Genomic DNA, 27,932 nt, shown 5'->3' with positions numbered 1-27,932 from the left:
CAGACAACAAAACAAAACATGTGGACAGGTGTCAGGTCATCAGAATAAATACAAATAAAGCTAGATACACATTTTTAACAAAATAAATAGAATAGTAAATAGTTTATTGAGTGTTTACTGTGTGCATAACACTGCACTAAGGGTTTGGGAGAATACAGCTGAGCTAGTAGATTGGGAGAGGCAACTGAATTTAAGGTAGGTATATAAAGTGCTGTGATTTGGGATGGGGTGAATATATAAGTGCTTGGAAAGTGGTGTGGCCTTGTGGAAAGAGCACAGGCCTGGGGGTGGGAGGACCTGGGTTCTAATCCCAGCTCTGCCACTCGTCTGTTGTGTGACCTTAAGCAAGTCACTTAATTTCTCTAGACCTCAGTTTCCCCATCTGCCAAATGGGGACTCAACACCCATTCTCCCTCCTACTTAGACTGTGAGCCCCATGTTGTTGTCAAACACCGAGTCATTTCTGATTCATAGCGACGCTAGGGATATATTTTCGCCAGAAGGCCCTATCTTCACTACATCTATAGTTGTTCTGGTATATATATCCATAGAGTTTTCTTGGTAAAAATATGCAAGTGGCTTACCATTGTCTTCTTCTAAACTTTTTTATAAATTCTAAATCCTAAATGCTGCCGCTGGGCAAAAGTGGGAAGATAAGGGGAATGGAGGTCTTTTGTCCTGCAGAGACGATAATACGTATACCTCTTTTTTCTATAATCCAGACGATGCATTCTTACCAAACCATCTCTGGTGTGTACTGCGTGCAAGCAGGCTCACTCTGTCAGACAAGCCTTCCCTAATTCCCTAACAACATTCCAGCTAAAATGCACAGTAAAAATGCACCATGTGGAAAAACCAACTGTACAGTCCTCTAGACTGTAAGCTCGTTGTGGGCAGACAACGTGTTTACCAACTCAGTTGTAGTGTACTCTCCTTAGTGCTTAGTATAGTGCTCTGCACACATTAAGTGCTCCATAAATACCATCGATTGACAGACTGACTATGAGAATCAGAAACAGAAGATGCCAGAGAATTCAAAAGTTCATCACTAATTATCCTTGTCTGTTTACAGGATAATCAGCGGCACAGAAATAGGGCAAAAAGCAGTTTTAATTAAGAGCATTTTGGGGAACTGAAATTTCTGGGTGGGCTGGTTTGTGAGGCAAATGAATCAGTTGCTCAGTCCTCCAAGAGCCATACGTTAGGCAGGCCCCAGCAATTCTCCGTCACCTAGAGAATACCTCTGCCTCCAATAACGCTTTCCCTTTAATGTGAAAATCTCACGTATATAAAGAAAACTTAGACAATTAATTTTTTTATGTGAAATGAAGAAAAATATTTGATACTAACCTGTCTTTGGGCCTTTTTCACTTGGTTAACTTGGAAGAGGAAAGTATGATCACTTTTGTTGTTGAAATACTGAAGGGCGTGTTTCAAGATTGGAATTAAGTCTGTGCTGGCAGGGGAGATAGGATGTAGACATCCAAAGCATTCGTAATGCGATTTAATCACTGGGCCTTCAGCTGAAAGGGACAGTCGGACAAACGGATGTGACTTAGACAAGTTGAATAAAAACAGACTCAGTCCTGAAAGAATGAAGTAGGAGCCATGTAAAGCCCACACTGCTGCCATGAAAATCCCACTATTTGGTTAGAAAATTTAGGAATGAAAGAAATAGTACCTTAGTCCCATTCTAGGGTATGGATTTTTTTGTGTAGAGGATAACTCTGGGATAATTAGCGGCTTTTATTGCCATTTCTTAGAATGATGCTATGCATCAAAATCATTCAATAGGCACTATTTATTGAGTGTTCATTCTGTGCAGAGAATCAACCAATCGTGTTTATTGAGCGCTTACTGTGTGCAGAGCACTGTACTAAGCGCTTGGGAAGTACAAGTTGGCAACATATATATACAGAGAACTGTAATAATAATTGTGGTATTTGTTAAGAACTAACTATGTACCGGGCAGTGTACTAAGCACTGGGGTTGGACACAGTCCCTGTCCCATGTGGGGCTCACAGTCTCAATCCCCAATTTACAGATGAGGTAACTGAGGCACAGAGAAGTGAAGTGACTAGCCCAAGGTCACACAGCAGACATGAGGTAGAGCCGGGGTGAGTACAATACAACAATATAACAGACATGATCCCTGCCCTCAAGAAGCTTACAAGCTAGTGGGGGACACAAACACAAAAATAAATCACAGGTAAGGGAAAGCAACGAAGGTTAAAGGAAGGTATTTAGGTGTTGTTGGGGGAGGAAAGTAAGATGAGTATTTAGGAGGTTTGGGTTTAAGTGCATAGGTGACTTAGTAGAGCAGGAGATAGGGTGGAGAGATGAGAGATTATTCAGAAAATAATTCAGAAATTATTAAATAATTAAAAGAAATAAGAATAAATAAAAGAAATTATTCAGAGGAGGAGATATGATTTTAGTGGGTACTAAAAATGGGGAAAGTAATGATAAGTAATGAGAGTAGAAACAGCTTGGCATGGTGGATAGGCTTCGGAGTCAGAAGGTCACGGGTCTAATCCCAGCTCCATTAGAGAAGCAGTGTGGCTCAGTGGAAAGAGCCCGGGCTTTGGAGTCAGAGGTCATGGGTTCAAATCCCGGCTCCGCCAACAGTCAGCTGTGTGACTTTGGGCAAGTCACTTCACTTCTCTGGGCCTCAGTTCCCTCATCTGTAAAATGGGGGTTAAGACTGTGAGGCCCCCGTGGGACAACCTGATCACCTTGTATCCTCCCCAGTGCTTAGAACAGGGCTCTGCACATAGTAAGCACTTAATAAATGCCATTATTATTATTATTATTGTCTGCTGTGTGACCTTGGGCAACTCACTTTACTTCTCTGGGCCTCAGTTACCTCATCTGTACATGGGGATTGAGACTGTGAGCCCCTTGGGGGACAGGGACTGTGTCCAACCTGACTTGCTTGTATCCACCTCAGCACTTAGTACAATGCCCAGCATATAGTAAGCGCTTAGCAAATACCATTCTTCTTCTTATTATTATTATTAATGATCTGCCAGATATGAAAAGGGAGGCAGTTCCGGGCAGAGGGGAGGTGTGAGGAAGAGATCAGCAGCAAGAGGGATTAGAACAAGGCACAATGCGTGGTTTAGTGGCTAGAGCACGGGATTGGGAGTCAGAAGGACCTGGGTTCTAATTCAGGCTCCGCCACTTGTCTGCAGTATGACCTTGGGCAAGTCACTTCACTTCTCTGTGCCTCAGTTATCTCATCTGTAAAATGGGGATTAAGAGTGTAAGCACTTAGTACAGTGCTCTGCATACAGTAAGTGCTCAATAATTATGACTGAGTGAATGAATGTGAGATAGGGACTGAGTCCAATCTGATTAACTTGTATCTCCAGACTGTAAGTTTGTTGTGGGTGGGGAATGTGTCTGTTTATTATTATACTGCACACTCTCAAGTGCTTAGTACAGTGCTCTGCACACAGTAAGCACTCAGTAAACACAATTGAATGAATAAACGAGTAAGTAGGCTGATGAGATAAATGAAGCATACGAGCTGGTGTGTGGTGGGAGAGAAATGGGGACAAATAGAGGGAACTGAATTTATGAAGTGCGTTCTAATCCCTGCTCCATCACTAGTCTGCTGTGTGACCTTGGGCAAGTCACTTCACTTCTCTGTGCCTCAGTTACCTCATCTGTAAAATGGGGATTGAGACTGTGAGTTCCAAGTGGGACAGGGACTGTGTCCAACCCGATTCGCTTGTATCCACCCTAGTTCTTAGTACAATGCCCACCACAAAGCGCTTAACAAATACCAGAATTATCATTATTATTATGAAGAGCCTTAAAGCAGGTGCTCAGGAGTTTCTCTTTGATGTGGAAAGGAGTGGGCAACCTTTGAAAGTTTTTGAGGAGGGCAGTGTCATACACAGCGTGATGCTATAGAAAAGTGATCTGGGCAGTAGAGCGTAGAGTGGTCTGGAGAGAAAACTGGAGGCAGGGATGTCTGTGAGGGGCTTAGACAGTTATTGAGTCGGGATACGACAAGTGCCTGGATGTTTGGACAGAGAGATAAGGGTGGATTTTGGAAATGTGAAGAAAGAACTGACAGGATATGGTGAGCGACTGAATGTGGCTATTGAAACAGAGAGAGGAATCAAGGAAAATACCCAGGTTGCGGGCTTGAGAGACCGGGAGGATGATGACAGGGGTGGGAAATTGATTAGGAAGAGAAAATTTGGAGGAAAGATGAGGAGTATGGTTATAGACCCGTCAAGAGCAGAGGCATCCTCAGGACATCCATTTAGAGATGTCCTGGAAGCAGGAGGAGTTGCCAATCTGCGCAGAGGTCGAGAGAGGCTGGGACCAATGAAGTAGATTTGGAAGAGGTGGTAGTAAGAGGTGGTAGTTGAAACAATCAATCGATCAATCTATCAGTCAATCAAGCAGTTAAGCTCCCTAAAGGAATATAGATTGAGACTAGAAAGGAACCCAGAACTGAGCTTTGAGGGACCCCACTGTCAAGGAGTGGAAGGCTGAGGAAGAGCTAGTGAATAAGACAAAGAAGAGAGGTAGGAGGAGAACCAGGAGAGGATTGTGTCATTGAAGCTCGTTGTGGGCAGGGCGTGTGTCTGTTTGTTGTTGTATTGTACTCTCCCAAGTGTTTAGTACAGTGTTTTTCACGCGGTAAGTGCTCAATAAATACAAATGAATGAAACCCACGTTAGATATTCTTATGATATTCTTATGAGAAGCAGCGTGGCTCAGTGGAAAGAGAGTGGGCTTTGGAGTCAGAGGTCATGGGCTCAAATCCCGGCTCCGACAATTGTCAGCTGTGTGACTTTGGGCAAGTCACTTCACTTCTCTGGGCCTCAGTCTCCTCATCTGTAAAATGGGGATTAAGACTGTGAGCCCCCCATGGGACAACTGGATCACTTTGTAACCTCCACAGCACTTAGAACAGTGCTTTGCACATAGTAAGCACTTAATAAATGCCATCATTATTATCATTATTATTCTTTCTAGGAGAAGGTGCTGGCCCACAATGTCAAAGTCTGCAGAGAGTTCAAGAAGAATTATGGCAGAGTTGAGTCTGTTATGTTTGGCGGGGAGGAGGTCATTGGTGATCTTGGAGAGAGCAGCTTCAGTGGAATGAAGGGGGAACAAAGCCAGATGTGGAGGATCAAGGAGAGAGTTGGAGGAAAGGAAGTGGAGGCCTGGTTGTCAACAATCTGTTCTAGTAGTTTGAGCAGGAATGGTTAGACAGAGAGATAGGGCAATAATTGGAAGGAGCAATAGAGTGAAGGGGTGGGGATTAGGATGAGATAAAAATACAATAAGAGACACCCTTCCTTGACTCCTGGGTCCCTACAGTTTTTGCCCCATCTCCCACCTACCATTTCTCTCCAAACTCCTTGAGTGAGTTGTCTACAGCCTCTGTCTCAAATTCCTTTCCATCGATTTTCTACCTGACCCCCTCTAATTTGCCTTTCATCCTCTTCACTCCATAGAAACTGCCCTCTCAAAGGTCACCAACGATCTCCTTCTTGCCAAATTCAACGGCCTCTACTCTATCCTAATCCTCCTCGACCTCTCAGCTGCCTTTGACACTGTCAACCACCCTCTTCTCCTGGAAACATTATCTAACCTTGGCTTCACTGACCCTGTCCTCTCCTGGTTCTTCTCATCTCTCTGGCTGCTCATCCTCAGTCTCCTTCATGGGCTCCTCCTCTGCCTCCCCTAACTGAGGGAGTTCCTCAAGGTTCTGGGTCCCTTTCTATTCTCCAACTACGCCCACTCCCTTGGAGAAATCATTCGCTCCCGTGGCTTCAATTACATCTTCTATGCAGATGACAACTAAATTGACATCTCCAGCCCTGATCTCTCTTAGAGAAGCAGCGTGGCTCAGTGGAAAGAGTACGGGCTTTGGAGTCAGAGGTCATGGGTTCAAATCCCGGCTCTGCCACTTGCCAGCTGTGTGACTTTGGGCAAGTCACTTCACTTCTCTGTGCTTCAGTTATCTCATCTGTAAAATGGGTATTAAGACTGTGAGCCCCCTGTGGGACAACTTGATCACCTTGTAACCTCCCCAGTGCTTAGAACAGTGCTTTGCACACAGTAAGTGCTTAATAAGTGCTATTATTATTATTATTATCTCTCTCCCTCTCTGCAGTCTTGCATTTCCTCCTGCCTTTAAGACATCTCTATTTAGATGCCCTCCTGTACAAAGAGAACTCCTTATCTTTCCTCCCAAACTCTGTCTTCCACTGGGCTTTTCCATCATGATAGATGGCACCACCATCCTTCCTGTCTCACAAACCCTTAACCTTGGCGTTATCCTTGACTCTTTTCTCTCATTCAACTCACATATTCAATCCGTTACTGAATCCTGTCGATCCCACCTTCACAACATCACTAAAACCTGCCCTTTCCTCTCTATTCAAACTGCTACCATGCTAATAAAATCACTTATCCTTCCCCCCTTGATTACCATATCATCCTTCTTGCTGACCACCCAGCCTCCTGTCTCTCCCCACTCCAATCCGTACTTCACTCGGATGCCTGGATCATTTTTCTACAGAGACATTCAGATATGTTTCCCCACCCCTCAAGAAACTCCAGTGGTTGCCTATCCACTTCTGCATCAGACAAAAACTCCTCCTCACTGGCTTTAAAGCACTCAATCCCCTTGCCTCCTCCTACCTCACCTTGCTACTCTCCTATTGCAATCCTTTGTTCCTCTAATACTAACCTTCACACTGTACCTTGATCTCGCCGCCAGCTCCTTGACCACATCCTCCCTCTGGCCTGGAGTGCCCTCCCTCCTCATATCTGACAGATCATTACTCTCCTCATCTTCAGAGCCTTCTTGAAGGCACATCTCCTCCAAGAGGCCTTCCCTAAGCCCTCATCTCCTTTTCTCCCAGTTTCCCTTCTGTGTCGCCTGACTTGCTCCCTTTATTCACTCCCCTACCCCTCAGCCCCACAGCACTTATGTACATTTTTGCAATTAATTTATTTATATTAATTGCCTGCCATCTCCTCTAGACTGTAAGTTCGTGTCCTGGGGAGGGAATGTGTCTGTTTATTGTTATATTGTGTCCTCCCAAGCCCTTAGTACAGTGCTCTGCAATCAGTAAACACTCAATAAATACAAATGAATGAATGAATGAATGAAAAGGCTGTATTTGAAAACAGAGGGGAAGGAGCCACTGGAAAGCGAGCTATTGGAAATGGCCGACAGGGAGGAAAGAAGTGTGGAAGCAAGTGTTTTCATAAGGCGTGGTGAGGACAGATTTCAAAAGCAGGCGTGAGACCTCCTCCTGATATTTGGCTGAGATGTGGCAGAGTCAGGGTTAGGACACAGGACGCAGAAGCGGGAGGGAGAAGAAAAATGGGGGCTTAGTCAGGGAATGCCTCTTGGAGATGTGATTTTTATTAAGACTGAAGGTGGAGAGAGTGATCATCTGTCAGATATGAAGGGGGAGAGAGATCTGTGTCACCGTCACACTGGGATTTGTACCCTTTATTCACACCCCTCCCTCCGCACATCCACCAAGCTAGCTCTCTTCCTCCCTTCAAAGCCCTACTGAAAGCTCACCTCCTCCAGGAGGCCTTCCCAGACTGAGCCCCCTCCTTCCTCTCCCCTTCCTCCCCCTCCCCATCTCCCCCACCTTACCTCCTTCCCCTCCCCACAGCACCTGCATATGTTTGTATGTATTTATTATTCTATTTATTTTACTTGTACATATTTACTATTCTATTTATTTTATTTTGTTAATATGTTTTGTTTTGTTGTCTGTCTCCCCCTTCTAGACTGTGAGCCCGCTGTTGGGAAGGGACCATCTCTATATGTTGCCAACTTGTACTTCTCAAGCGCTTAGCACAGTGCTCTGCACACAGTAAGTGCTCAATAAATACAATTGAACGAACCACTTCAACCCCACAGCACTTATGTACATAACTGTAATTTATTTTGATTCCTGTCTCCTCCTCAAGACTGTGAGCTCCCTGTGGGCAGGGAGCATGTCTACCAACTCCATTCTATTGTACTCTCCCAAGCATTTAGTACAGTGCTCTGCACATAGTAAGTGCTCAATAAATATGATTAATTGATGGAATGGAAATCCCTACCTCTTCATATCTGACAGTCCACCATTTCCCTCACCTTCAAAACCCTTTTCAAATTAAATCTCCTCAAGAGACTTTCCCTAAGTTCTTATTTCTCCTCTCCCACACCTGGTGAGTTGACTATACACTATACACTGTTCCCCTTAAAGAACTTCAATACTCACCTCAGCCCCACAGAACTTATGTAAATACTCTTATACTCTACTATTTCCCCTATCTGCAATTTATTTTAATGCCTGTCTCCACCATCTCCCTTTGTTGTATTATACTTTCCCAGGTGCTTGGTACACTCAATAAAGATCACTGATTGATTGATTGAGTCACCCTCTGGCTTGGAACTCCCTCCCCCTTCATATCCAACAGGCCAGAGAAGCAGCGTGGCCTAGCGGATAGAGCACGGGCCTGGGAATCAGAAGGTCATGGGTTCTAATCCCGGCTCCATCACTTGTCTGCTGTCTGACCTTGGACAAGTCACTTCACTTCTCTGCGCCTCAGTTCCCTCATCTGAAAAATGGGGATTGAGACGATGAGCCCTTTGTGGGACAGGGACTGTGTCCAACTGCTTTGTTTGTATCCACCCCAGGGCTTAGTACAGTGGCTGGCACATAGTGAGCCCTTAACAAATACTATAATTATGATATTGTTACCACCTCTCGCCCCATATTTAAAGCCTTAATTAAACCATATCACCTCCAAGAGGTCTTCCCTAAGTCCTCCTTGTCTATGTAAACCGTCCCTTCTGCATCACCTATGCATTTGCGTTGGTACCCTTTAACCACTTTGATGTTCTCACCTATCCACCATCCCACAACATGTAGGTATATAGCAGTCTTTAATTTACTTTAGTGTCTGTCTCCCCCTCTAGTCTTTAAACTCACTGTATACTGTGTTGTATTGTACTCTACTACTACTACTACTACTACTAATGATAATGATCATAATAGTGCTATTTGTTAGGCACTTACTATGTGCCAGGAACTGTACTAAGTGCTGGGGGAGGTACAAACAAATCGGGTTGGACACAGTCCCACATGGGGCTCACAGTCTTTATCCCCGTTTTACAGACTAGGGAACTGAGGCACAGAGACGTGAAGTGACTTGCCTAAGGTCACACAGCAGACAAGTGGAAAACTGAGGTTAGAACCCAGGTCCTCCTGACGCCCAGGCCCATGCTCTATCCACTAGGCCATGCTGCTTCAGAACACTTAGTACAGTGCTCTGCACAAAGTAAATACTCAATAAATGCCATTGATTGCTTTATCGACTGATTCCCCCTCTTCCATAAACTGGGCAACTGTTTTGCCACTAGAAGTTAATTAATCTTTTTCAGCAGGCATATGTTTGACATACCCGGAGTAATTTGGCAAGTCTGCGTAGTCACTGTGAATTTTTCTTTATTCTTTGTCTTTACTGTAGCTGTGCATTCTCCAGTGGCCTAAAAACGAAGAAGAGACTGTTGACTTTGATCTATTTGACGCAAATGAAACCTATGTAGTTAGTCTTCGGGCGGTGCTTGGAATCAATCCAGTGACACTGTTTCGATAACATTAAAAATGGTGAATGCAGTTCTTTGGAAGAAAGGAACGGGAGTTATCAGGCACACTGATAACCCTCTCTCCTTCCTCACCCCCGACCCCTTTCTGGAATCCGCATGCCACTCTGGGAAACTGGCTTTTCATTCATTCAGTCATATTTATTGAGCACCTACTGTGTGCAAAACACTGTACTAAGCACTTGGGAGAGGACAAATCGGCAACATAGAGAGACGGTCCCTACCCAACAACGGGAGAAGATTGCTCCGGGGCAGGATCCAAATATATATAATATATATTAAAATATAATATATAAAATAAATAAAATAAAATAATATATATTTTCTATATTAAATATATGCAAAATGGCATGCACATCTTGGAAGTGTCAGTGCATGGGCTCTGGATTGAGGTCATGGGTTCAAATCCCGTCTCTGCCAGTTGTCAGCTGTGTGACTTTGGGCAAGTTACTTAATTTCTCTGGGCCTCGGTTTCCTCATCTGTGGAATGGGGATTAAGACTGTGAGCCCCCCGTGGGACAATCTGATCAACTTGTAACCTCCCCAGCACTTAGAACAGTGCTTTGCACATAGTAAATGCTTAATAAATGCTACCATTATTATTATTATTATCTGCAAGGCTCGTAAAGGGCCAGCAGTTCTTTCAGGGACTCTTGGACATGCCACCCCAGACATCTTTCACTTCCCTAAGCGCTCAATAAATACCACAGATTGATTAAAAACCCCTCTGGTTTTGCCGATAAAAGCCCACAGCTGTGGTATAATGCCAGCATCCACAGAACTCACTAAGATCAAGCAGAGAAAGAGAAATCTTCCAAATCAGAGAAGCTAGACTTGCCTCGAGTAACACTGGCAGCTCCCAATATAAGTAGAAAAAATAATCCAAACACCCCCTTGGGTCGCTTTGATTCTGAAGCTGCTGCTGGAAGCAAATCACACCAACTTTCTAGAATTAAAGCTTTTTGTCTCAGCTGGGGACATTGATGAGTGACCATGTCTTTTACATTTATCCACTGAGAAGCAGCGTGGCTCAGTGGAAAGAGCCCGGGCTTTGGAGTCAGAGGTCATGGGTTCAAATCCCACCAAGGCCAATTGTCAGCTGTGTGACTTTGGGCAAGTCACTTGACTTCTCTGTGCCTCAGTTACCTCATCTGTAAAATGGGGATGAAGACTGTGAGCCCACCGTGGGACAACCTGATCACTTTGTAACCTCCCCGGCACTTAGAACAGTGCTTTGCACATAGTAAGTGCTTAATAAATGCCATCATCAATATTATTATTATTATTTAACAATCCCCAGGAAGGACTCTATATTCCATCTCTGATCTCTTAGGCATGCATTCATAATATTTTATACTTCTGCACATATGGAAGTTTCTGTATAAACAAGCGAAATTGCATTAGCCATTCTTCCCCAAAACTAATTTAACAGCGGTACAAGGAAGAAACAAACGAGGTGGAAAGAGTCTAAAAAACTTACAGCTTCTACAGGTTCTCGGTAGTCACAATCTTGCCAGTGTTTGTCTTTTTGGACAGGACAGTCACCTTCCCTTACCTGGTATTTTAATGAGTAAAAGGTATCGGAGTCAACCTGCAGAGAGCAAAGGAAACATTGAGTATTTGCCACATGAGAAGATGGAAAACCCTCTAAGAAACGTGCTGGTCTTAGGTAAATGAGGAGGATGTCTGAGGATGATTGTGACAGTTTTCGTTCAAGTCAGTTCACAGGTGAATCACCGACCTTAGTTTGACAGGGCACATCATAAGCCCCCAGGAAGGACAGCACTTGCTTATTGCTATTAATAATAATAATAATGATGGCATTTGTTAAGCGCTTACTATGTGCAAAGCACTGTTCTAAGTGCTAGGGGGGATACAAGGTGATCAGGTTGTCCCACGTGGGGCTCACAGTCTTCATCCCCATTTTACAGATGAGGGAACTGAGGCTCAGAGAAGTTAAGTGACTTGCCTAAGGTCACACAGCAGACATGTGGCGGAGCTGGGATTCGAACCCATGACATCTGACTCCAAAGCCAAGCCTCTTTCCACTGAGCCAAGCTGCTTCTCTATTGATGCCTGTTTACTTGTTTTGATGTCTCTCTCCCCCCTTCTAGACTGTGAGCCGGTTGTGAGCAGGGATTGTCTCTCTTTTTTGCTGAATTGTACTTTCCAAGGACTTAGTACAGTGCTCTGCACACAGTAAGTGCTCAATAAATATCATCATCAATCGTTCATTCGATCGTTCATCAATTCATTCAAATATGATTGAATGAATGAATGATGGTTCACACCTTGGATGTCAGGAGGACAGTCTCTTGCTATTATTCATATTAATGTCTGTCTCCCCCCTCTAGACTGTTAGCTCCTTGTGGGCAGGGAACATGTCTGCTAATTCTGTTGTATTGTGCTTTCCCCATGTGCTTTGTACAGTGCTCTGTGCATAATCAGCGCTCAATAAATAATAATGATGGTATTTGTTAAGCGCTTACTATGTGCAAAGCACTGTTCTAAGCATTGGGGGGATACAAGGTGATCAGATTGTCCCACGTGGGGTTCACAATCTTAATCCCCATTTTACAGATGAGGGAACTGTGGCCCAGAGAAGTTAATCAATCAATCAATCGTATTTATTGAGCGCTTACTGTGTGCAGAGCACTGTACTAAGCGCTTGGGAAGTACAAGTTGGCAACATATAGAGACAGTCCCTACCCAACAGTGGGTTCACAGTCTAAAAGGGGGAGAAAGAGAACAAAACCAAACATACTAACAAAATAAAATAAATAGAAGTTAAGTGACTTGCCCAAAATCACACCATAGACAAGTGACAGAGTCAGAATTAGAACCCATGACCTCTAACTCCCAAGCCCGGGCTCTTTCCACTGAGCCACGCTGCTTCTGTGATTGATATCAGGGACTTTCTTCTATTTAGTGGTATTTGTTAAGCGCTGACTACGTGCAAAACTCCAGTTTAGCTACAAGCTAATCAGGTTGGACACAGTCCATGTCTCACGTAGGGCTCACAGTCTTAATCCCCATTTTCAGATGAGGAAACTGAGGCCCAGAGAAGTGAAGCGAATTGCCCAATGTCACACCACAGAGAAGTGGCAGAGCCGGGATTAGAGCCTAGGTTCTCTGATTGCTCCTGGGCCACACTGCTTCTGTACTCAGGACTTTTGTTATAATAATAATAATGATGATGGCATTTATTAAGCGCTTACTATGTGCAAAGTACTGGTCTAAGCACTGGGGAGGTTACAACGTGATCTGGTTGTCCCACAGTCTTCATCCCCATTTTACAGATGAGGTGACTGAGGCCCAGAGAAGTTGAGTGACTTACCCAAAGTCACACAGCTGACAATTGGAGGAGCCGGGATTTGAACCCATGGCCTCTGACTCCAAAGCCCGGGCTCTTTCCACTGAGCCACGCTGCTTCTCTATGTAGTCTCCCAAGCGCTGAGTACAGTGCTCTGCACCTATTAAGTGCTCAATAAATACGATTGACTGACTTAGGATCAAACCTGCCAACTGCTCATTGGTTCCATTCCTTACTTCAGCGGGTGCATGGCTGACACGGACGAGAAAGTGGGCATGGCTGGCACTGGGGCTGGTTGTCAGTCCTGAAGGCTGAGGATCGAGGCCCATCCTCTGCGGAGACCGCAACATCGACGGTGTGGAAGGAATGGGGGTCCTCTTGTATTTCTGGGGCTCAAAGTTCCCGAAACACTACCTCCGACCCTGAGTATGCTCTGAAACCTTTGATCCGATTCCACAAACCTGGGAATGCCCGGGGGTGGCAATAGTGGAGCTGGGATCTGGGATAATAATAATAATAATAATGATGGCATTTGTTAAGCGCTGACTATGTGCAAAGCACTAAGCGCTAGAGGGGATACAAGGTGATCAGGTTGTCTCACGCGGGGCTCACAGTCATCACCCCCATTTTGCAGATGAGGGAACTGAGGCTCAGAGAAGTGAAGTGACTTGCCCAAGGTCACACAGCAGACATGTGGCGGAGCCCGGATTCGAACCCATGACCTCTGACTCCAAAGCCCGGGCTCTTTCCATTGAGCCGGATCTGCTTAGAACGGTGCTTGGCACATAGTAAGCGCTTAACAAATAATAATAATAATAATGATGGTATTTGTTAAGCACCTACTATGTGCCAGGCACTGTTCTAAGCACTGGGTGGGGATACAAGGTAATCAGGTTGTCCCACATGGGGCTCACAGTCTTAATCCCCATTTTACAGATGAGGTAACTGAGACACAGAGAAGTTAAGTCACTTGCCCAAAGTCACCCAGCTGACAAGTGGCATAGCCAGGATTAGAACCCATGACCTCTGACTCCCAAGCTCGTGCTCTTTCCACTGAGCCACGTTACCTCTCACCATCATTATTATTATCTGCTCCACAGAAGGGCAGCCCACTTCCATGTCTCTGGAACACCGGGGCAACTCTTCTCCCTGACAGACAGGGACCCTGTAGCGTGGCTCAGTGGAAAGAGCCCAGGCTTGGAAGTCAGAGGTCATGGGTTCTAATCCTGGCCCCACCACTTGTCTGCTGTGTGACTTTGGGCAAGTCACTTAACTTCTCTGGGCCTCAATTACCTCATCTGTAAAATAGGGATTAAGAATGGGAGCCCCATGTGGAACAACCGGATTATCTTGTATCCCCTCCAAGTGCTTAGAGCAGTGCTTGGCACATAATAATGATGGTATTTGTTAAGCGCTTACTATGTGTACAGCACTGTTCTAAGCACTGGGGGGATACAAGGTGATCAGTTTGTCCCACATGGGGCTCACAGTCTTAATCTCCATTTTACAGGTGAGGGAACTGAGGCACAGAGAAGTGAAGTGACTTGCCCAAAGTCACACAGCTGACCAGCGGCGGAGTCAGGATTAGAACTCATAACCTCTGACTCGCAAGCCCGTGCTCTTTCCACTGAGCCACGCTGCTTCTCATTGTAAGCGCTTAACAAATACCATCATTATTATTCCCACCTGTGGCTTCTCTTCCAGTGCTCAGTACAGTGGCCAGCATACAGTAAGCACTTAGTAAATAACCGTACTACTACTGCTTATTAATGTTAATAATACTAATAATGGTATTTGCTAAGCACTTACTATGTGTACTAAATGCAGTGTACTAAGCACTGGGGTGGATACAACCAAATTGGATTGGGCACGGTCCCTGTCCTATGTGGCGTTCACAGTCTCAATCTCCATTTTACAGCTGAGGTAATTGAAACACAGAGAAGTGAAGTGACTTGCCTAAGGTCACACAGCAGACAAGTGGCAGAGTAGACGAGTGGCAGGGCCGGGATTAGAACCCGTGACCTAATCTCGGTTCCACCATTTGTCTGCTGTGTGACCTTGGGCAAGCCTACTCGGTGGACAGTGGGTAACAAATGACTCTAGATCCAGCCCAATCTGTGCTCACCTCCTCAGCTCCTGCATTCTACTTTGGGATTTAATTTTTGCATCAGTAATTAATTCCTTTAATTTATAATTTCACATCCCACTCTAAGTGTGAAAAACAGCAATTTACTTGCTCACCCTTTGGAAAATATTTTCAGTCACTGTCAAACGTATTAGGTTATTCTAATGTCGGACTGGGGGTGCTCGGGAGCTACTGTGTGTTGAGGACTGAGGAAATTTAGGTTTCATCAATCAATCAATCAATCAATCAGTCATATTTATTGAGCACTTACTGTGTGCAGAGCACTGTACTAAGCACTTGGGAAGTCCAAGTTGGCAACATATAGAGATGGTCCCTACCCAACAGTGGGCTCACAGGGTAGAAGGGGGAGACAGAGAACTTGATTTCATAAGTAGTGCTGGGAAGTCAGCAGGATCTGGGTTCCAATCCCGGCTCCACCACTTGTCTGCTGTATGGCCTTGGGCAAGTCACTTCACATCTCTTTGCCTCAGTTACCTCATCTGTAAAATGGGGATGAAGACAGTCCAATCCAATTATCTTGTATCTACTCCAGTACAGTGCCTGGCACATAGTGGGTGCTTAACACCCACTGGATATATATATATATCCATATATATATATATATATATACATATATATATATATATGTATGTATGTTTGTACATATTTATTACTCTATTTATTTATTTATCTTACTTGTACATATCTATTCTATTTATTTTATTTTGTTAGTATGTTTGGTTTTGTTCTCTGTCTCCCCCTTCTAGACCGTGAGCCCGCTGTTGGGTAGGGACTGTCTCTATGTGTTGCCAATTTGTACTTCCCAACCGCTTAGTACAGTGCTCTGCACACAGTAAGCGCTCAATAAATATGATTGATTGATTGATTGATTGATGAACAAATACCACAGTTATTATTATTATTATTACATCATTTTCCAAAAAGTTCTAGAGTAAATCCCATAAGCCTTTTGGTATCAGTGGGTGGGCTGAGCTATTCACATTTACCTGCTTTCCCCACCTCTTGGGTTGTGAGCCCTGTGAGCCCCAAGCACTGTGTCTGATCTGACAATCTTGCATCAACCTCAAAGCTTAGCACAGTGCTTGTCTCACAGTAAGTGCTTAATAATTGCTTAAACTAAGCCAGGTGGAAAAAAAGTGAACCTGGACTGAAATCTGAGAGAGCCATGGTATTGAAAGTGGAATAATTATTGAACTACAAAAGCCTACTTTTGAACACAAGGCACTTAAATCTAGCTATGCTTTCATTCCAGCTGGATAGACCTACAAGGCTGTGATGAAAAGCAGCGTGGCTCAGTGTGGAAAGAGCCCGGGCTCTTAATCTATCAGTGGCATTTGTTGAGCATCTCTGATCTCCCATCCTCGTGTCTCTCCCCACTTCAATCCATACTTCATGCTGCTGCCCGGATTGTCTTTGTCCAGAAACGCTCTGGGCATGTTACTCCCCTCCTCAAAAATCTCCAGTGGCTACCAATCAATCTGCGCATCAGGCAGAAACTCCTCACCCTGGGCTTCAAGGCTGTCCATCCCCTCGCCCCCTCCTACCTCACCTCCCTTCTCTCCTTCTCCAGCCCAGCCCGCACTCTCCGCTCCTCTGCCGCTAATCTCCTCACTGGGCCTCGTTCTCGCCTGTCCCGCCATCGACCCCCGGCCCACGTCATCCCCTGGGCCTGGAATGCCCTCCCTCTGCCCATCCGCCAAGCTAGCTCTCTTCCTCCCTTCAAGGCCCTACTGAGAGCTCACCTCCTCCAGGAGGCCTTCCCAGACTGAGCTCCTTCCTTCTTCTCCCCCTCGTCCCCCTCTCCATCCCCCCATCTTACCTCCTTCCCTTCCCCAAAGCACCTGTATATATGTATGTATGTTTGTACATATTTATTACTCTATTTATTTATTTATTTATTTATTTATTTCTCTTACTTGTACATATCTATTCTATTTATTTTATTTTGTTAGTATGTTTGGTTTTGTTCTCTGTCTCCCCCTTCTAGACTGTGAGCCCACTGTTGGGTAGGTACTGTCTCTATATGTTGCCAACTTGTACTTCCCAAGCACTTAGTACGGTGCTCTGCACACAGTAAGTGCTCAATAAATACGATTGATTGATTGATTGATCCACGTGGTACTCAGTACTGTACGGAACATCTGGGAGAGTGCAATGTTAGCAATGCACAAATTCCCTGTCCTCAGGGAGTTTACAGACTAATTGGCAGACAGACAGATGGGAAGAGTTTACAAACAGTGAAACCAGAGGAAGAATAAGATGAGGGCAGGAATAAGTATAAATAATAATAATAATGATGGCATTATTAAGCGCTTACTATGTGCAAAGCGCCATTCTAAGAGCTGGGGTGGTTATAACATGATCAGGTTGTCTCCCGGGGGGCTCACAGTCTTAATCTTCATTTTCCAGATGAGGTAACTGAGGCACAGAGAAGTGAAGTGACTTGCCCAAAGTCACACAGCTGACAATTGGTGGAGGTGGGATTTGAACCCATGACCTCTGACTCCAAAGCCCGTGCTCTTTCCACTGAGCCATGCTGCTTCTGAGCTGAACAAGTAATGGACAGATAATCCATCAATCAATCAATCAATCATATTTATTGAGCACTTACTGTGTGCAGAGCACTGTACTAAGCACTTGGGAAGTACAAGTTGGAAACATATAGAGACAGGAAATTAATGAATAAAAATACTGATTTGTCCATGAGTGCTGAGGAGTATATAAAGCATTAAGGGTGGTGCTGGCCTGACGCAACTGGGGGGTTGTGAAATAAACCGGGAAGGCTTCCCAGAGGAGGTGGGATCGATAGAGGATTTTAAAGAGGAAGAGAGCTGCAATCTGGTGGATGACGTGGGGGGGTGGAGGTCAAGATTCAAAACCGAGGTACAGTGAATTGGTGGGTTTAGGGGGAGGGAAGAGTTCAAACTGGGGATCAGCAGGTCAAGCCAGCTGGCTGATATATAAAAAGGAGGGTGTGGTGGCGGACCTTGAAACCAGCCCTCATATGATGCTCTGAATCAAAGGAACACTGAAATAATAATAATAATAATAACATTTATTAAGTGCTTACTACGTGCAAAGCACTGTTCTAAGAGCTGAGGAGGTTACAAGGTGATCAGGTTGTCCCACGGGGGGCTCACAGTCTTCATCCCCATTTTGCGGATGAGGGAACTGAGGCCCAGAGAAGTCGAGTGACTTGCCCAAAGTCACACAGCTGACAATTGGCGGAACCGGGATTTGAACCCATGACCTCTGACTCCAAAGCCCAGGCTCTTTCCACTGAGCCACACTGCTTCTCGTTGCTTTACCACCATTTTTTCATTTTAGTCCCATTCTTAGTTCATTTTAGCTTCTATCTTGTTTCCAAGTAAATCAGGCCCTGTCATTTTCTCTACATTTTTCTTATTCATTCATTCATTCAATCATATTTATTGAGCGCTTACAGTGTGCAGAGCACTGTACTAAGCACTTGGGAAGTCCAAGTTGGCAACAAATAGAGACGGTCCCTACCCAACAACGGGCTCACAGTCTAGAAGGGGGAGACAGACAACAAAACAAAACATGTGGACAGGTCTCAAGTCATCAGAATGAATAGAAGTAAAGCTAGAAGCACATCTCCTATACTTTATTTTATTTCCTTTTATTTGCCACTTCATTACTCTGCACTTCCCAGGTGCCTAGTATAGTGCACCACACCAAGTGAACGCTGTATAAATGCTACTATTACTACTAATAGTACTAGTACCACAACAACGATTACTACTGCTGCTGGGGAAGCAGCATGGCTCAGTGGAAAGAGCCCGGGCTTTGGAGTCCGAGGTCGTGGGTTTGAATCCCGGCTCCGCCACATGTCTGCTGTGTGACCTTGGGCAAGTCACTTAACTTCTCTGAGCCTCAGTTACCTCATCTATAAAATGGGGATTAAGACTGTGAGCCCCACGTGGGGCAACCTGATCACCTTGTATCCCCCCAGCGCTTAGAACAGTGCTTTGCACATAGTAAGCACTTAACAAATGCCATTATTATTATTACTACTATTACTACGCTATAAGTTCTTCTAGAACATAAGCACTTAGAACAGTGCTTGGCACATAGTAAGCGCTTAATAAATGCCATTATTATTGTAAGCTCTAGGTGGGCATGGATCACGCCTACGAACTCTGCACACAGTAAGTGCTCAATAAATACGATTGAAAGAACTCTGATACACTGTACTCTCGCAAGAACTTAGTACAGTGCTCTGACACAGTAAGCGCTCAATAAATATGATCAATTGATTACTACTATTATAGTACTACTAATACTACTAGCGGCTCCTCAGGGTCACACCTGGAGAGTTTCCTACACCCTACCAGTCTCGACAGTAAGCTCTCAAAATATGATCAATTGATTAGTACCATTATAGCACTACTAATACTACTACCGGCTCCTCAGGGTCGCACCTGGAGAGTTTCCTACACCCTACCAGTCTGTTTGTACATATTTATTACTCTATTTATTTATTTATCTATTTATTTTACTTGTACATATCTATTCTATTTATTTTATTTTGTTAGCATGTTTGGTTTTGTCTCCCCCTTTTAGACTGTGAGCCCACTGTTGGGTAGGGACTGTCTCTATATGTTGCCAATTTGTACTTCCCAAGCGCTTGGTACAGTGCTCTGCACACAGTAAGCGCTCAATAAATACGATTGATGATGATGACTATGGGAAGGAGAGTCAGGCAGAGGCCTATCCATGCCATTCCTAGCTTGGGCAGTGGCCAGCAAGTGGAAGGCCATCTGCTACAAGTCAAAACTCACCCACGCAGGGCAGCAGCGACATGGGAGAGAGTCGAGGAGGAGACTCGGGTTTAATGCGCGGAATGAGGCCGTGGTAAACCATTTCTTTATTTTTACCAAGAAAACCCCGTGGATACACTATCAGAACAATTGCAGACGGACAGCGGGGCGTTCTGGAAGAGATGTGTCCATGGCGCCGCCGTGGGTTGGACTCGACAGCATAAGACAGCAACAACAACAACAACTACAACAACAACAGAAGCAGCGTGGCTCAGTAGAAACAGCACAGGATTTGGAGTCACAGGTCATGGGTTCAAATGCCGGCTCTGCCAACTGTCAGCTGTGTGACTTTGGGCAAGTCACTTAACTTCTCTGTGCCTCAGTTACCTCATCTGGAAAATGGGGATTAAGACTGTGAGCCTCACATGGGACAACCTGATCACCTTGTAACCTCCCCAGCGCTTAGAACAGTGCTTTGCACATAGTAAGTGCTTAATAAATGCCATCACTACTACTACTAGCATAGCCTAGTAGAAAGAGCACAGGCCTGGGACTCAGAGCACCTGGGTTCTATTTCCAGCACTGCCAACTGCCCGCTGTTTTACCTTGGGCAAGTCACTTAATTTCTCTGTTCCTCGGTTTCCTCGGCTGTAAAAGCAGCGTGGCTCAGTGGAAAGAGCCCGGACTTTGGAGGCAGGGGTCATGGGTTCAAACCCCGGCTCCGCCAATTGTCAGCTGGGTGATTTGGGCCAGTCACTTCACTTCTCTGGGCCTCAGTACCTCATCTGTAAAATGGGGATGAAGACTGTGAGCCCCTCGTGGGACAACCTGATCACCTTGTAACCTACCCAGCGCTTAGAACAGTGCTTTTCACATAGTAAGTGCTTAATAAATGCCATTAGTATTATTATTACTAAAATGGAGGTTCCATGTCTGTTCCCATTCCTACTTAGATTGTGAGCCCCGTATGGGACAGGGACTGATCCAATCTGATTAACTCGGATCTATCCCAGCACTTGGAGCAGAGAGGCAGTATGTCATAGTGGATAGAGCACAAGACTGGGAGTCAGAAGATCATGTGTTCTAATCCTGGCTCTGTCACTTGTCTGCTGTGTAACCTTGGGTAAGTCACTTCACTTTTCTGGGCCTCAGTCACCTCATCTGTAAAAAGGGGGATTGAGATTGTGAGCCCCATGTGGGACAGTGGCTGTGTCCAACCTGATCTGCTTGTGTCCACCGCAATGCTTAGTACAGTGCCTGGCATATAATAAGTGCTTAACAAAATCACAATTATTATTATTCATTCAATCGTATTTATTGAGCGCTTACTGTGTGCAGGGCACTGTACTAAGCGCTTAAGAAGTGCAAGTTGGCAACATATAGAGACGGTCCCTACCCAACAGCGAGCTCACAGTCTAGAAGATAGCATTTGTTAAACGCTTACTAGGTGCCAAACACCATTCTAAGCGCTGGGGGTGGATACAAGGTGATCAGGTTGTCCCACGTGGGGCTCACAGTCTTCATCCCCATTTTCCAGATGAGGTCAATGAGGCCCAGAAAAGTGAAGTGACTTGCCCAAAGTCACACAGCTGACAAGTGGCAGATGGGGATTAGAACCCATGACCTCTGACTCCCAAGTCTGGGCTCTTTCCACTGACTCACGCTGTATGCTTGACTTGTAGTAAGAGCTTAATAAATACCATATTGCTATTTCTATTACTTTTACCATTACTACTATTACAATTATCAGTACTACTTAATAATAATAATGGTATTTGTTAAATGCTTACTATGTGCCAAGCACTGTTCTAAGCGCTGGGGGAGATACAAGGTAATCAGGTTGTCCCACGTGGGGTTCCCAGTCTTCATCCCCATTATACAGATGAAGTAACTGAGGCACAGAGAAGTTAAGTGACTTGCCCAAAGTCACACAACTGATAAGTGGGGGAGCCGGGATTAGAGCCCATTATCTCTGACTCCCAAATCCGGGCTCTTGCCCCTGAGCCACGCTGCTACTACTTAAATTCCTTGTTCGTTTTTACTATTATAATTCACTACATTTTCTTTGAATGTCCAATCAGTAGTTATTAAGTAGTTATCAAGTAGTAGTACTGCACAATCAGTAGTTATCCAGCATTTTTTATATTGAATTATCATCATTCTCTACTTTTTTTTAACGTATGTCTCTGGGCATGTTAGAAACTAAAATTGAGAGCGTATGGGAAAACTATTACAAATACTTCAAATCAGAGAGGATTGATTTCTGACCCTTTAGGTCAGCTCATTTATTTGGTTATAACGCTAAAGAGCGAAAGATTGAAGATTAAGGATTGCGCCTCACAGGCAATTGGATTTTGCGATGTATGAGTGTGGGTGGCTGAATTTTCGAGGTTGCAGAAGCTCTCTAACTATAGGTACAAGGGTGAGGATGGAATCTCCGCTGAATTTCTTGTGAAATGCATGTCCAAATAGGGACAGCTGTTCTCCAAATCGGGACACCTGTTAATTTTTCTCCAAGGAAAATAGGTGGACTCTGGCTTTTACACAGACGAGGGGTCAATATTTGATTCTCAGTGGCCTAGAGAAAAGCATGTGAGATTGGGAGTCAGGGCTTTGCTACTGGCCATTGGCCTGCTCTGACCCTGGTCTGCAGAGTGTCCTTGGGCAAGACATTGAAGTTTCCAGGGCTCTGGTTCCTCTATAACTAAGGGCGAGCACCCTGTTCTCCTTATTTCTTAGATTGTGAGCCTCATGTGGGACAGAGACTTTTTTTGATCTGGTTCTTTTACATCTTCCTCAGTGCTTAGCACAATGCTTGACAAACAGGGCAAATGCTTAATAAATTCTATGTTTTTTCACTTTAGCCTGTAGGATGGAGGAAAATGTTGCTTCTCATCTGTGAAGTGAATAACAGATAGCATATTTCGTAGAAAGTCACCACCGGTTCTACACCAAAGACTAGGGCTCGGTGATGGAAGAGAGAAGGGTTAGTTTTGATGCCTACTAGTATTTTTCCATTTGTCCTCCCTGATGTTGTAAAATCCTTGGGTGCAGGGACCACTTTCAATTTGTTTTTTTTGGATCTCCCCCAATGCCTTGTATAACACTATGGTCAAAATAATCCCAAGTCTTAATGATAAATCCATAATGAATAAGTTACAAATAATCATTCCCTATCTGAGAATGCTGCAGTGGTAGGAGTGGGTGTGGAGGAATCATGACGACCGGAGCCCCCGGATCCCCTAGGTAACGCCAACAACTGTGCAATTAGGAAACAAACCAAGGATTGGGTTAAGGTTGCAAAAATCACTTACCGTCAGCGAGGCTTCGGTTACCCTGTACAACAGAAACTGATTGCCACCTTTTTGGTGTTCGTTATACCACCGCAGGGCCTGGTCCACAGCTTTGAAGACATCAGAATTGTTGCAGTCGACATCTTGAGGTACAGGGTCGGTCCTACTAGGTAGCAGCCTGGAGCCGAGGAATAATAGAACACCTAACAACTTCATCCTTCATGAACGGAGTCCCCTTCCGCTTTCCACCCCGACCCTGTGGACACCCAGGGGCTGATTCGCGGACAAATGAGGGAGTAACTTAGTTGTTGATTTTATAAATCTCTCTCCCTCTCTGCCTTTCCTTTAAAAAAAATGCGCACAAAAAAGCAAACAAAAGCAAAATGTAGTGTCACCACACTGGGTGTAGATGATTGGACTCTGATTTGCGGGACCGTGGACTGCAAACAATCTCTTGGTTTATCCAAACAGATGTCATGAAGAAACCATTGCAACACAGTTGGTTGACCTGTTCCTGAGATCGGGGAGCCCTCTGAGGCCCTGCAAGTTGGGAATGGTTGGGAATGGTCAGCCTATTCCAGAGCAATGCATTGCTCTTTGATAATAAAGGAATGCTTGAATTCCATAAAAGAAGCAGAAACTCAGCTCACTCTCAAGTTGTCAATCAATCATTTATTGTGCGCTTGCTGTGCACACAGTATTCATTCATTCATTCAATTGTATTTATTGAGTGCTTACTGTGTGCAGTGCTCTGTACTAAGTGCTTGGGAAGTACAAGTTGGCAACATATAGAGACGGTCCCTACCCAACAGCAGGCTCACAGTCTAGAAGTGCACACTACTGCACTAAGTGCTTGGGAGAGCACAATATAACAGAGTTGGTAGACACATTCCCTGCCCACCATGAACTTACAGTCTAGAGGGGGAGACAGACATTAATACAAATCAATAAATGATGGGTAGGTACAGAAGTATTGTGGGGCTGAGGGATAGGTGACTAAAGGATGCTAATCCAAATGTGAGGGCCATGCCAAAGGGAGTGGGAGAAGAGGAAATGAGGGCCTAGTCAGGAAAGGTCTCTTGGAGGAGATGTGCCTTCAGTAAGGTTTTGAAGGTGGGGAGGGTGATTGTCTGTCAGATGCGAAGAAGGAGGGCATTTTATGCCAGAGACAGGGCCTGGGCGAGGGGTCGGCGGCAAAATAGATGAGATAGAGGTACAGACAGTAGGTTGGCGTTAGAGGAGCTAAGTGTCGGGCTGGGTTGTAGTAGAGAGCAGCACGGTAAGGTACAAAGGGGAAAGGTGATAGAATGCTTTAAAGGCTACAGTAAGGAGTTTCTGTTTGTTGTGGAGGTGGACACATGTTTTATTCTGTTGTCTGTCTTCCCCTTCTAGACTGTGAGCCCGTTGTTGGATAAGGAACGTCTCTATATGTTGCCAACTTGTACTTCCCAAGTGCTTAGTATAGTGCTCTGCACACAGTAAGCACTCAATCAATATGATTGAATGAATGAATGAACAGATGGACAACTACTGGAGGCTCTGGAGGAGTGGCGAAACATGGCTTGAACAGTTTTATAGAAAAATGATCCAAGCAGCAGAGTGAAGTATGGACTGGAATGGGGAGAGATAGGAAGCAGGGAGGTCAGCAAGGAGGCTGATACAGTAATCAAGGCGGGATAGGATAAGTACTTGGATTAACGTGGTAGCAGTCTGGATGGAGAGGGATTGGTGGATATTAGTGATGTTGTGAAAGTTGAACCAATAGGATGTAGTGATGGATTGAGTATGTGGATTGAATGAGAGAGATGAGTCGAGGATAATACCAAAGTTATGGGCTTTGAGACCAGAAGGGTGGTGGTGCTGTCTACAGTGGTAGGAAAGTCAGGGGGAGGATAGGGTTTGCTTGGGAAGATAAGGAGTTCTGTTTTGGACACATTAAGTTTAAAATATCCTGAAGGCAGGAGGAGATATGAGACTGCAAAGAAGGAAAGAGATCAGTACCAGAGATGTTGGGGTCAGAGGTCATGGGTTCAAATCCCAGCTCCACCAATAGTCAGCTGTGTAACTTTGGGCAAGTCACTTAACTTCTCTGGGCCTCAGTTACCTCATCTGTAAAATGGGGTTTAAGGCTGTGAGCCCCACGTGGGACAACCTGATCACCTTGTAACCTCCCCAGCGCTTAGAACAGTGCTTTGCACATAGTAAGCACTTAATAAATGCCATCATTATTATTATTATTAGAGATGGTAATTGGAACCATGGGAACAAATGTGTTCCAAAGAAGTGGGTATAGATGGAGAAAAAAGGGGATCTAGAACGGAATCTCGAGGGGCTCCCACAGAGGGTGGGTGGCAGAGGAAGAGACCATGAAATCCACTCTGGAAGAACCAGTGGTAATAACAGTCTAATGAAATGTGGCATCTGTGAAAGAACACTTATGTATATCACCCTGCAGAATCTCCAGGGACAAGAAGGAAGAGCTCTCATCAAACTCATTTGATCAGAGGGGAAACTGAGGTAAAGAGAGCATCTTCCCAAGTGCTCTGCACATATTAAGTTACTCCCCCTTTTAGACTGTGAGCCCACTGTGGGGTAGGGACTGTCTCTATATGTTACCAACTTGTACTTCCCAAGCGCTTAGTACAGTGCTCTGCACACAGTAAGCGCTCAATAAATACGATTGATGATGATGATGATGATTAAGTGCTCACTAAATATGATTGATGGATCAGTTTCCTATGCCTCACTTCACTTCTCTGTGCTTCAGTTACCTCATCTGTATAAGGGGATTAAGACACAGAACCCCATGTAGGATAGGGGCTGTGTCCAACCTGATCACCTTGTATCTACCCCAGTGCTGAGAAGAGTGCTTGGCACATAGTAAGCGCTTAACGAATTCCATAATTATTATTATTATTATTATTATCACAAAGAAAAAGAAGAGTGAAGACAGGACTGTAACACAGGTCTTTCTTTTCAATCGCATTTATTGATTGCTTACTGTGTGCAAAACACTGTACTAAGCACTTGGGAGAGTACAGTATAACAGCAGGCACATTGCTGCCCATGATTGTAATCAACTGTATTTATTGGGCCCTTACTGTGTGCAGAGCAATCAATCAATCAATCATATTCATTGAGCGCCGTGGGGAGAGCATTGTACTAAAAATTTGGAAGACTAGAGTACAACAGAATTGGTAGACACCTTCCTTGCCCTCAAGAAGCTTATTGTCCCAGAGGGAGAGACAGGCATCAAATTATGGATACATAAGTGTTGTGGGGCTGAGAGTGAGGTGAATGAAGAGAAGAGATCCAAGTGCAGGACAATACTAAAGGGAGAGAGCGTAGAGGAGATGAGGGTTCAGTTGGGGAAGGCCTCTCGGAGATGTGATTTTCTGTTGCTTTAAAAGGGGAAACATCCTGGGAAATAGGGAGAAATGTGGTCACTTCTTCACTTTAGCAATCGTCGATCGCTGTATTTTTCCGTACACCGTCGGTGCTCAATAAACACTACTGATTGTTTGTTATAACTGTTCTAAAAAACAGCCTTTGTAATCGTGAAGACGTGTTTCAAAATCTTTGAAATTGTTACTAGGGTTATGATCAGACTTTGCAAAGAATAACCTTCCGTAGGAAAAGTCGAGAAGCTCTGTACTGTAAGTTCAGAGCTCTACACTGTAAATTCCCCGTGGCCAGGGAATATGTCTACCAACTCTCATTCAGGCCATGTTTCCCCACTCCTCGAGAGCCTCCGGTGGTTGCCCATCTACCTCCACATCAAACAGAAACTCCTTACCGTCGCCTTTAAAGCATTCTATCACTTTGCCCCTTGCTGCTTACCTTACCTTGCTGCTTCATACTGCAAACCAGCCCGCAACACACTTAACTCCTCTAATCAATCAATCAATCAATCAATCAGTCGTATTTATTGAGCGCTTTCTGTGTGCAGAGCACTGTACTATGTGCTTGGGAAGTACAAGTTGGCAACATATACAGTCCCTACCCAACAGTGGGCTCACAGTCTAAAAGGGGGAGACAGAGAACAAAACCAAACATACTAACAAAATAACATAAATAGAATAGATATGTACAAGTAAAATAAATAAATAAATAGAGTAATAAATACTCTAAGTACTTGATACTCTCTCTCCAACAGTACAGTGCTCTGCACACAGTAAGTGCTCAGTAAATACCATTGATTAATTTGGTGTGACAGAAGTGTTACGTCTTCCTTCTTTAAGGGTTAGGTGAATCTTGTTTTCTGCTATTCATTATTATTGTTCTTTGTATTTGTCCTCGTATCTGCGTAGTCCTTAGATTGTAGGCCCTTTGTGCCTAGGACCACGTTTGAGGTAAGTTATACTTTATTTTTCCTAGTTCTTAGTTCAGTGTACAGTGCACACTGCATGGCTCGGTGGAAAGAGCCTGGCCTTGGGAGTCAGAAGTCATGGGTTCTAATTCCAGCTCTGCCACTTGTCTGCTGTGTGACTTTGGGCAAGTCACGTCACTTCTCTGGGCCTCAGTGACCTCATCTGTAAAATTGGGATGAAGACTTTGAGCCCTGTGTGGGACAACCTGATCACCTTGTATCCACCCCGTGCTTAGAACTGTGCTTTGAACATAGTAAGTGCTTAACAAATACCATTATTATTACTATGTTAAGGGCTATGCTATGATGCCCTTAAATCAATCTATCAAACACTAGTGTTTCAAACAATTTTATTTCAATCAATTATTTCAA

At 44.5% G+C, this 27,932-nt stretch overlaps 1 protein-coding gene across 2 annotated transcripts in view; it reads right to left on the bottom strand.

Annotated features, from left to right (window-relative positions):
• KNG1 (kininogen 1) overlaps positions 1-23,485 on the bottom strand; it is a 75,858-nt gene extending 52,373 nt beyond the window's left edge. Inside the window, exons 1-4 of one of the 2 annotated variants that reach the window (XM_038752675.1) lie at positions 23,213-23,485; positions 11,139-11,249; positions 9,457-9,541; positions 1,351-1,523 (exon numbers count right to left, since the gene is read on the bottom strand). In XM_038752675.1, the coding sequence (XP_038608603.1) occupies positions 1,351-1,523; positions 9,457-9,541; positions 11,139-11,249; positions 23,213-23,407 (564 nt within the window). In that variant the 5' untranslated portion in view covers positions 23,408-23,485. The remainder of the gene's footprint in view (positions 1-1,350; positions 1,524-9,456; positions 9,542-11,138; positions 11,250-23,212) is intronic. The other variant, XM_038752683.1, reaches the window with a different exon arrangement.
• Between the last annotated feature and the right edge of the window lie 4,447 nt (positions 23,486-27,932).

The sequence above is a fragment of the Tachyglossus aculeatus genome, chromosome 1, assembly GCF_015852505.1.
Source record: "Tachyglossus aculeatus isolate mTacAcu1 chromosome 1, mTacAcu1.pri, whole genome shotgun sequence".
NCBI lineage: Eukaryota > Metazoa > Chordata > Mammalia > Monotremata > Tachyglossidae > Tachyglossus > Tachyglossus aculeatus.
Note: the sequence above shows the minus strand (reverse complement) of the source record. Positions and strands in the feature narration are given on the sequence as shown.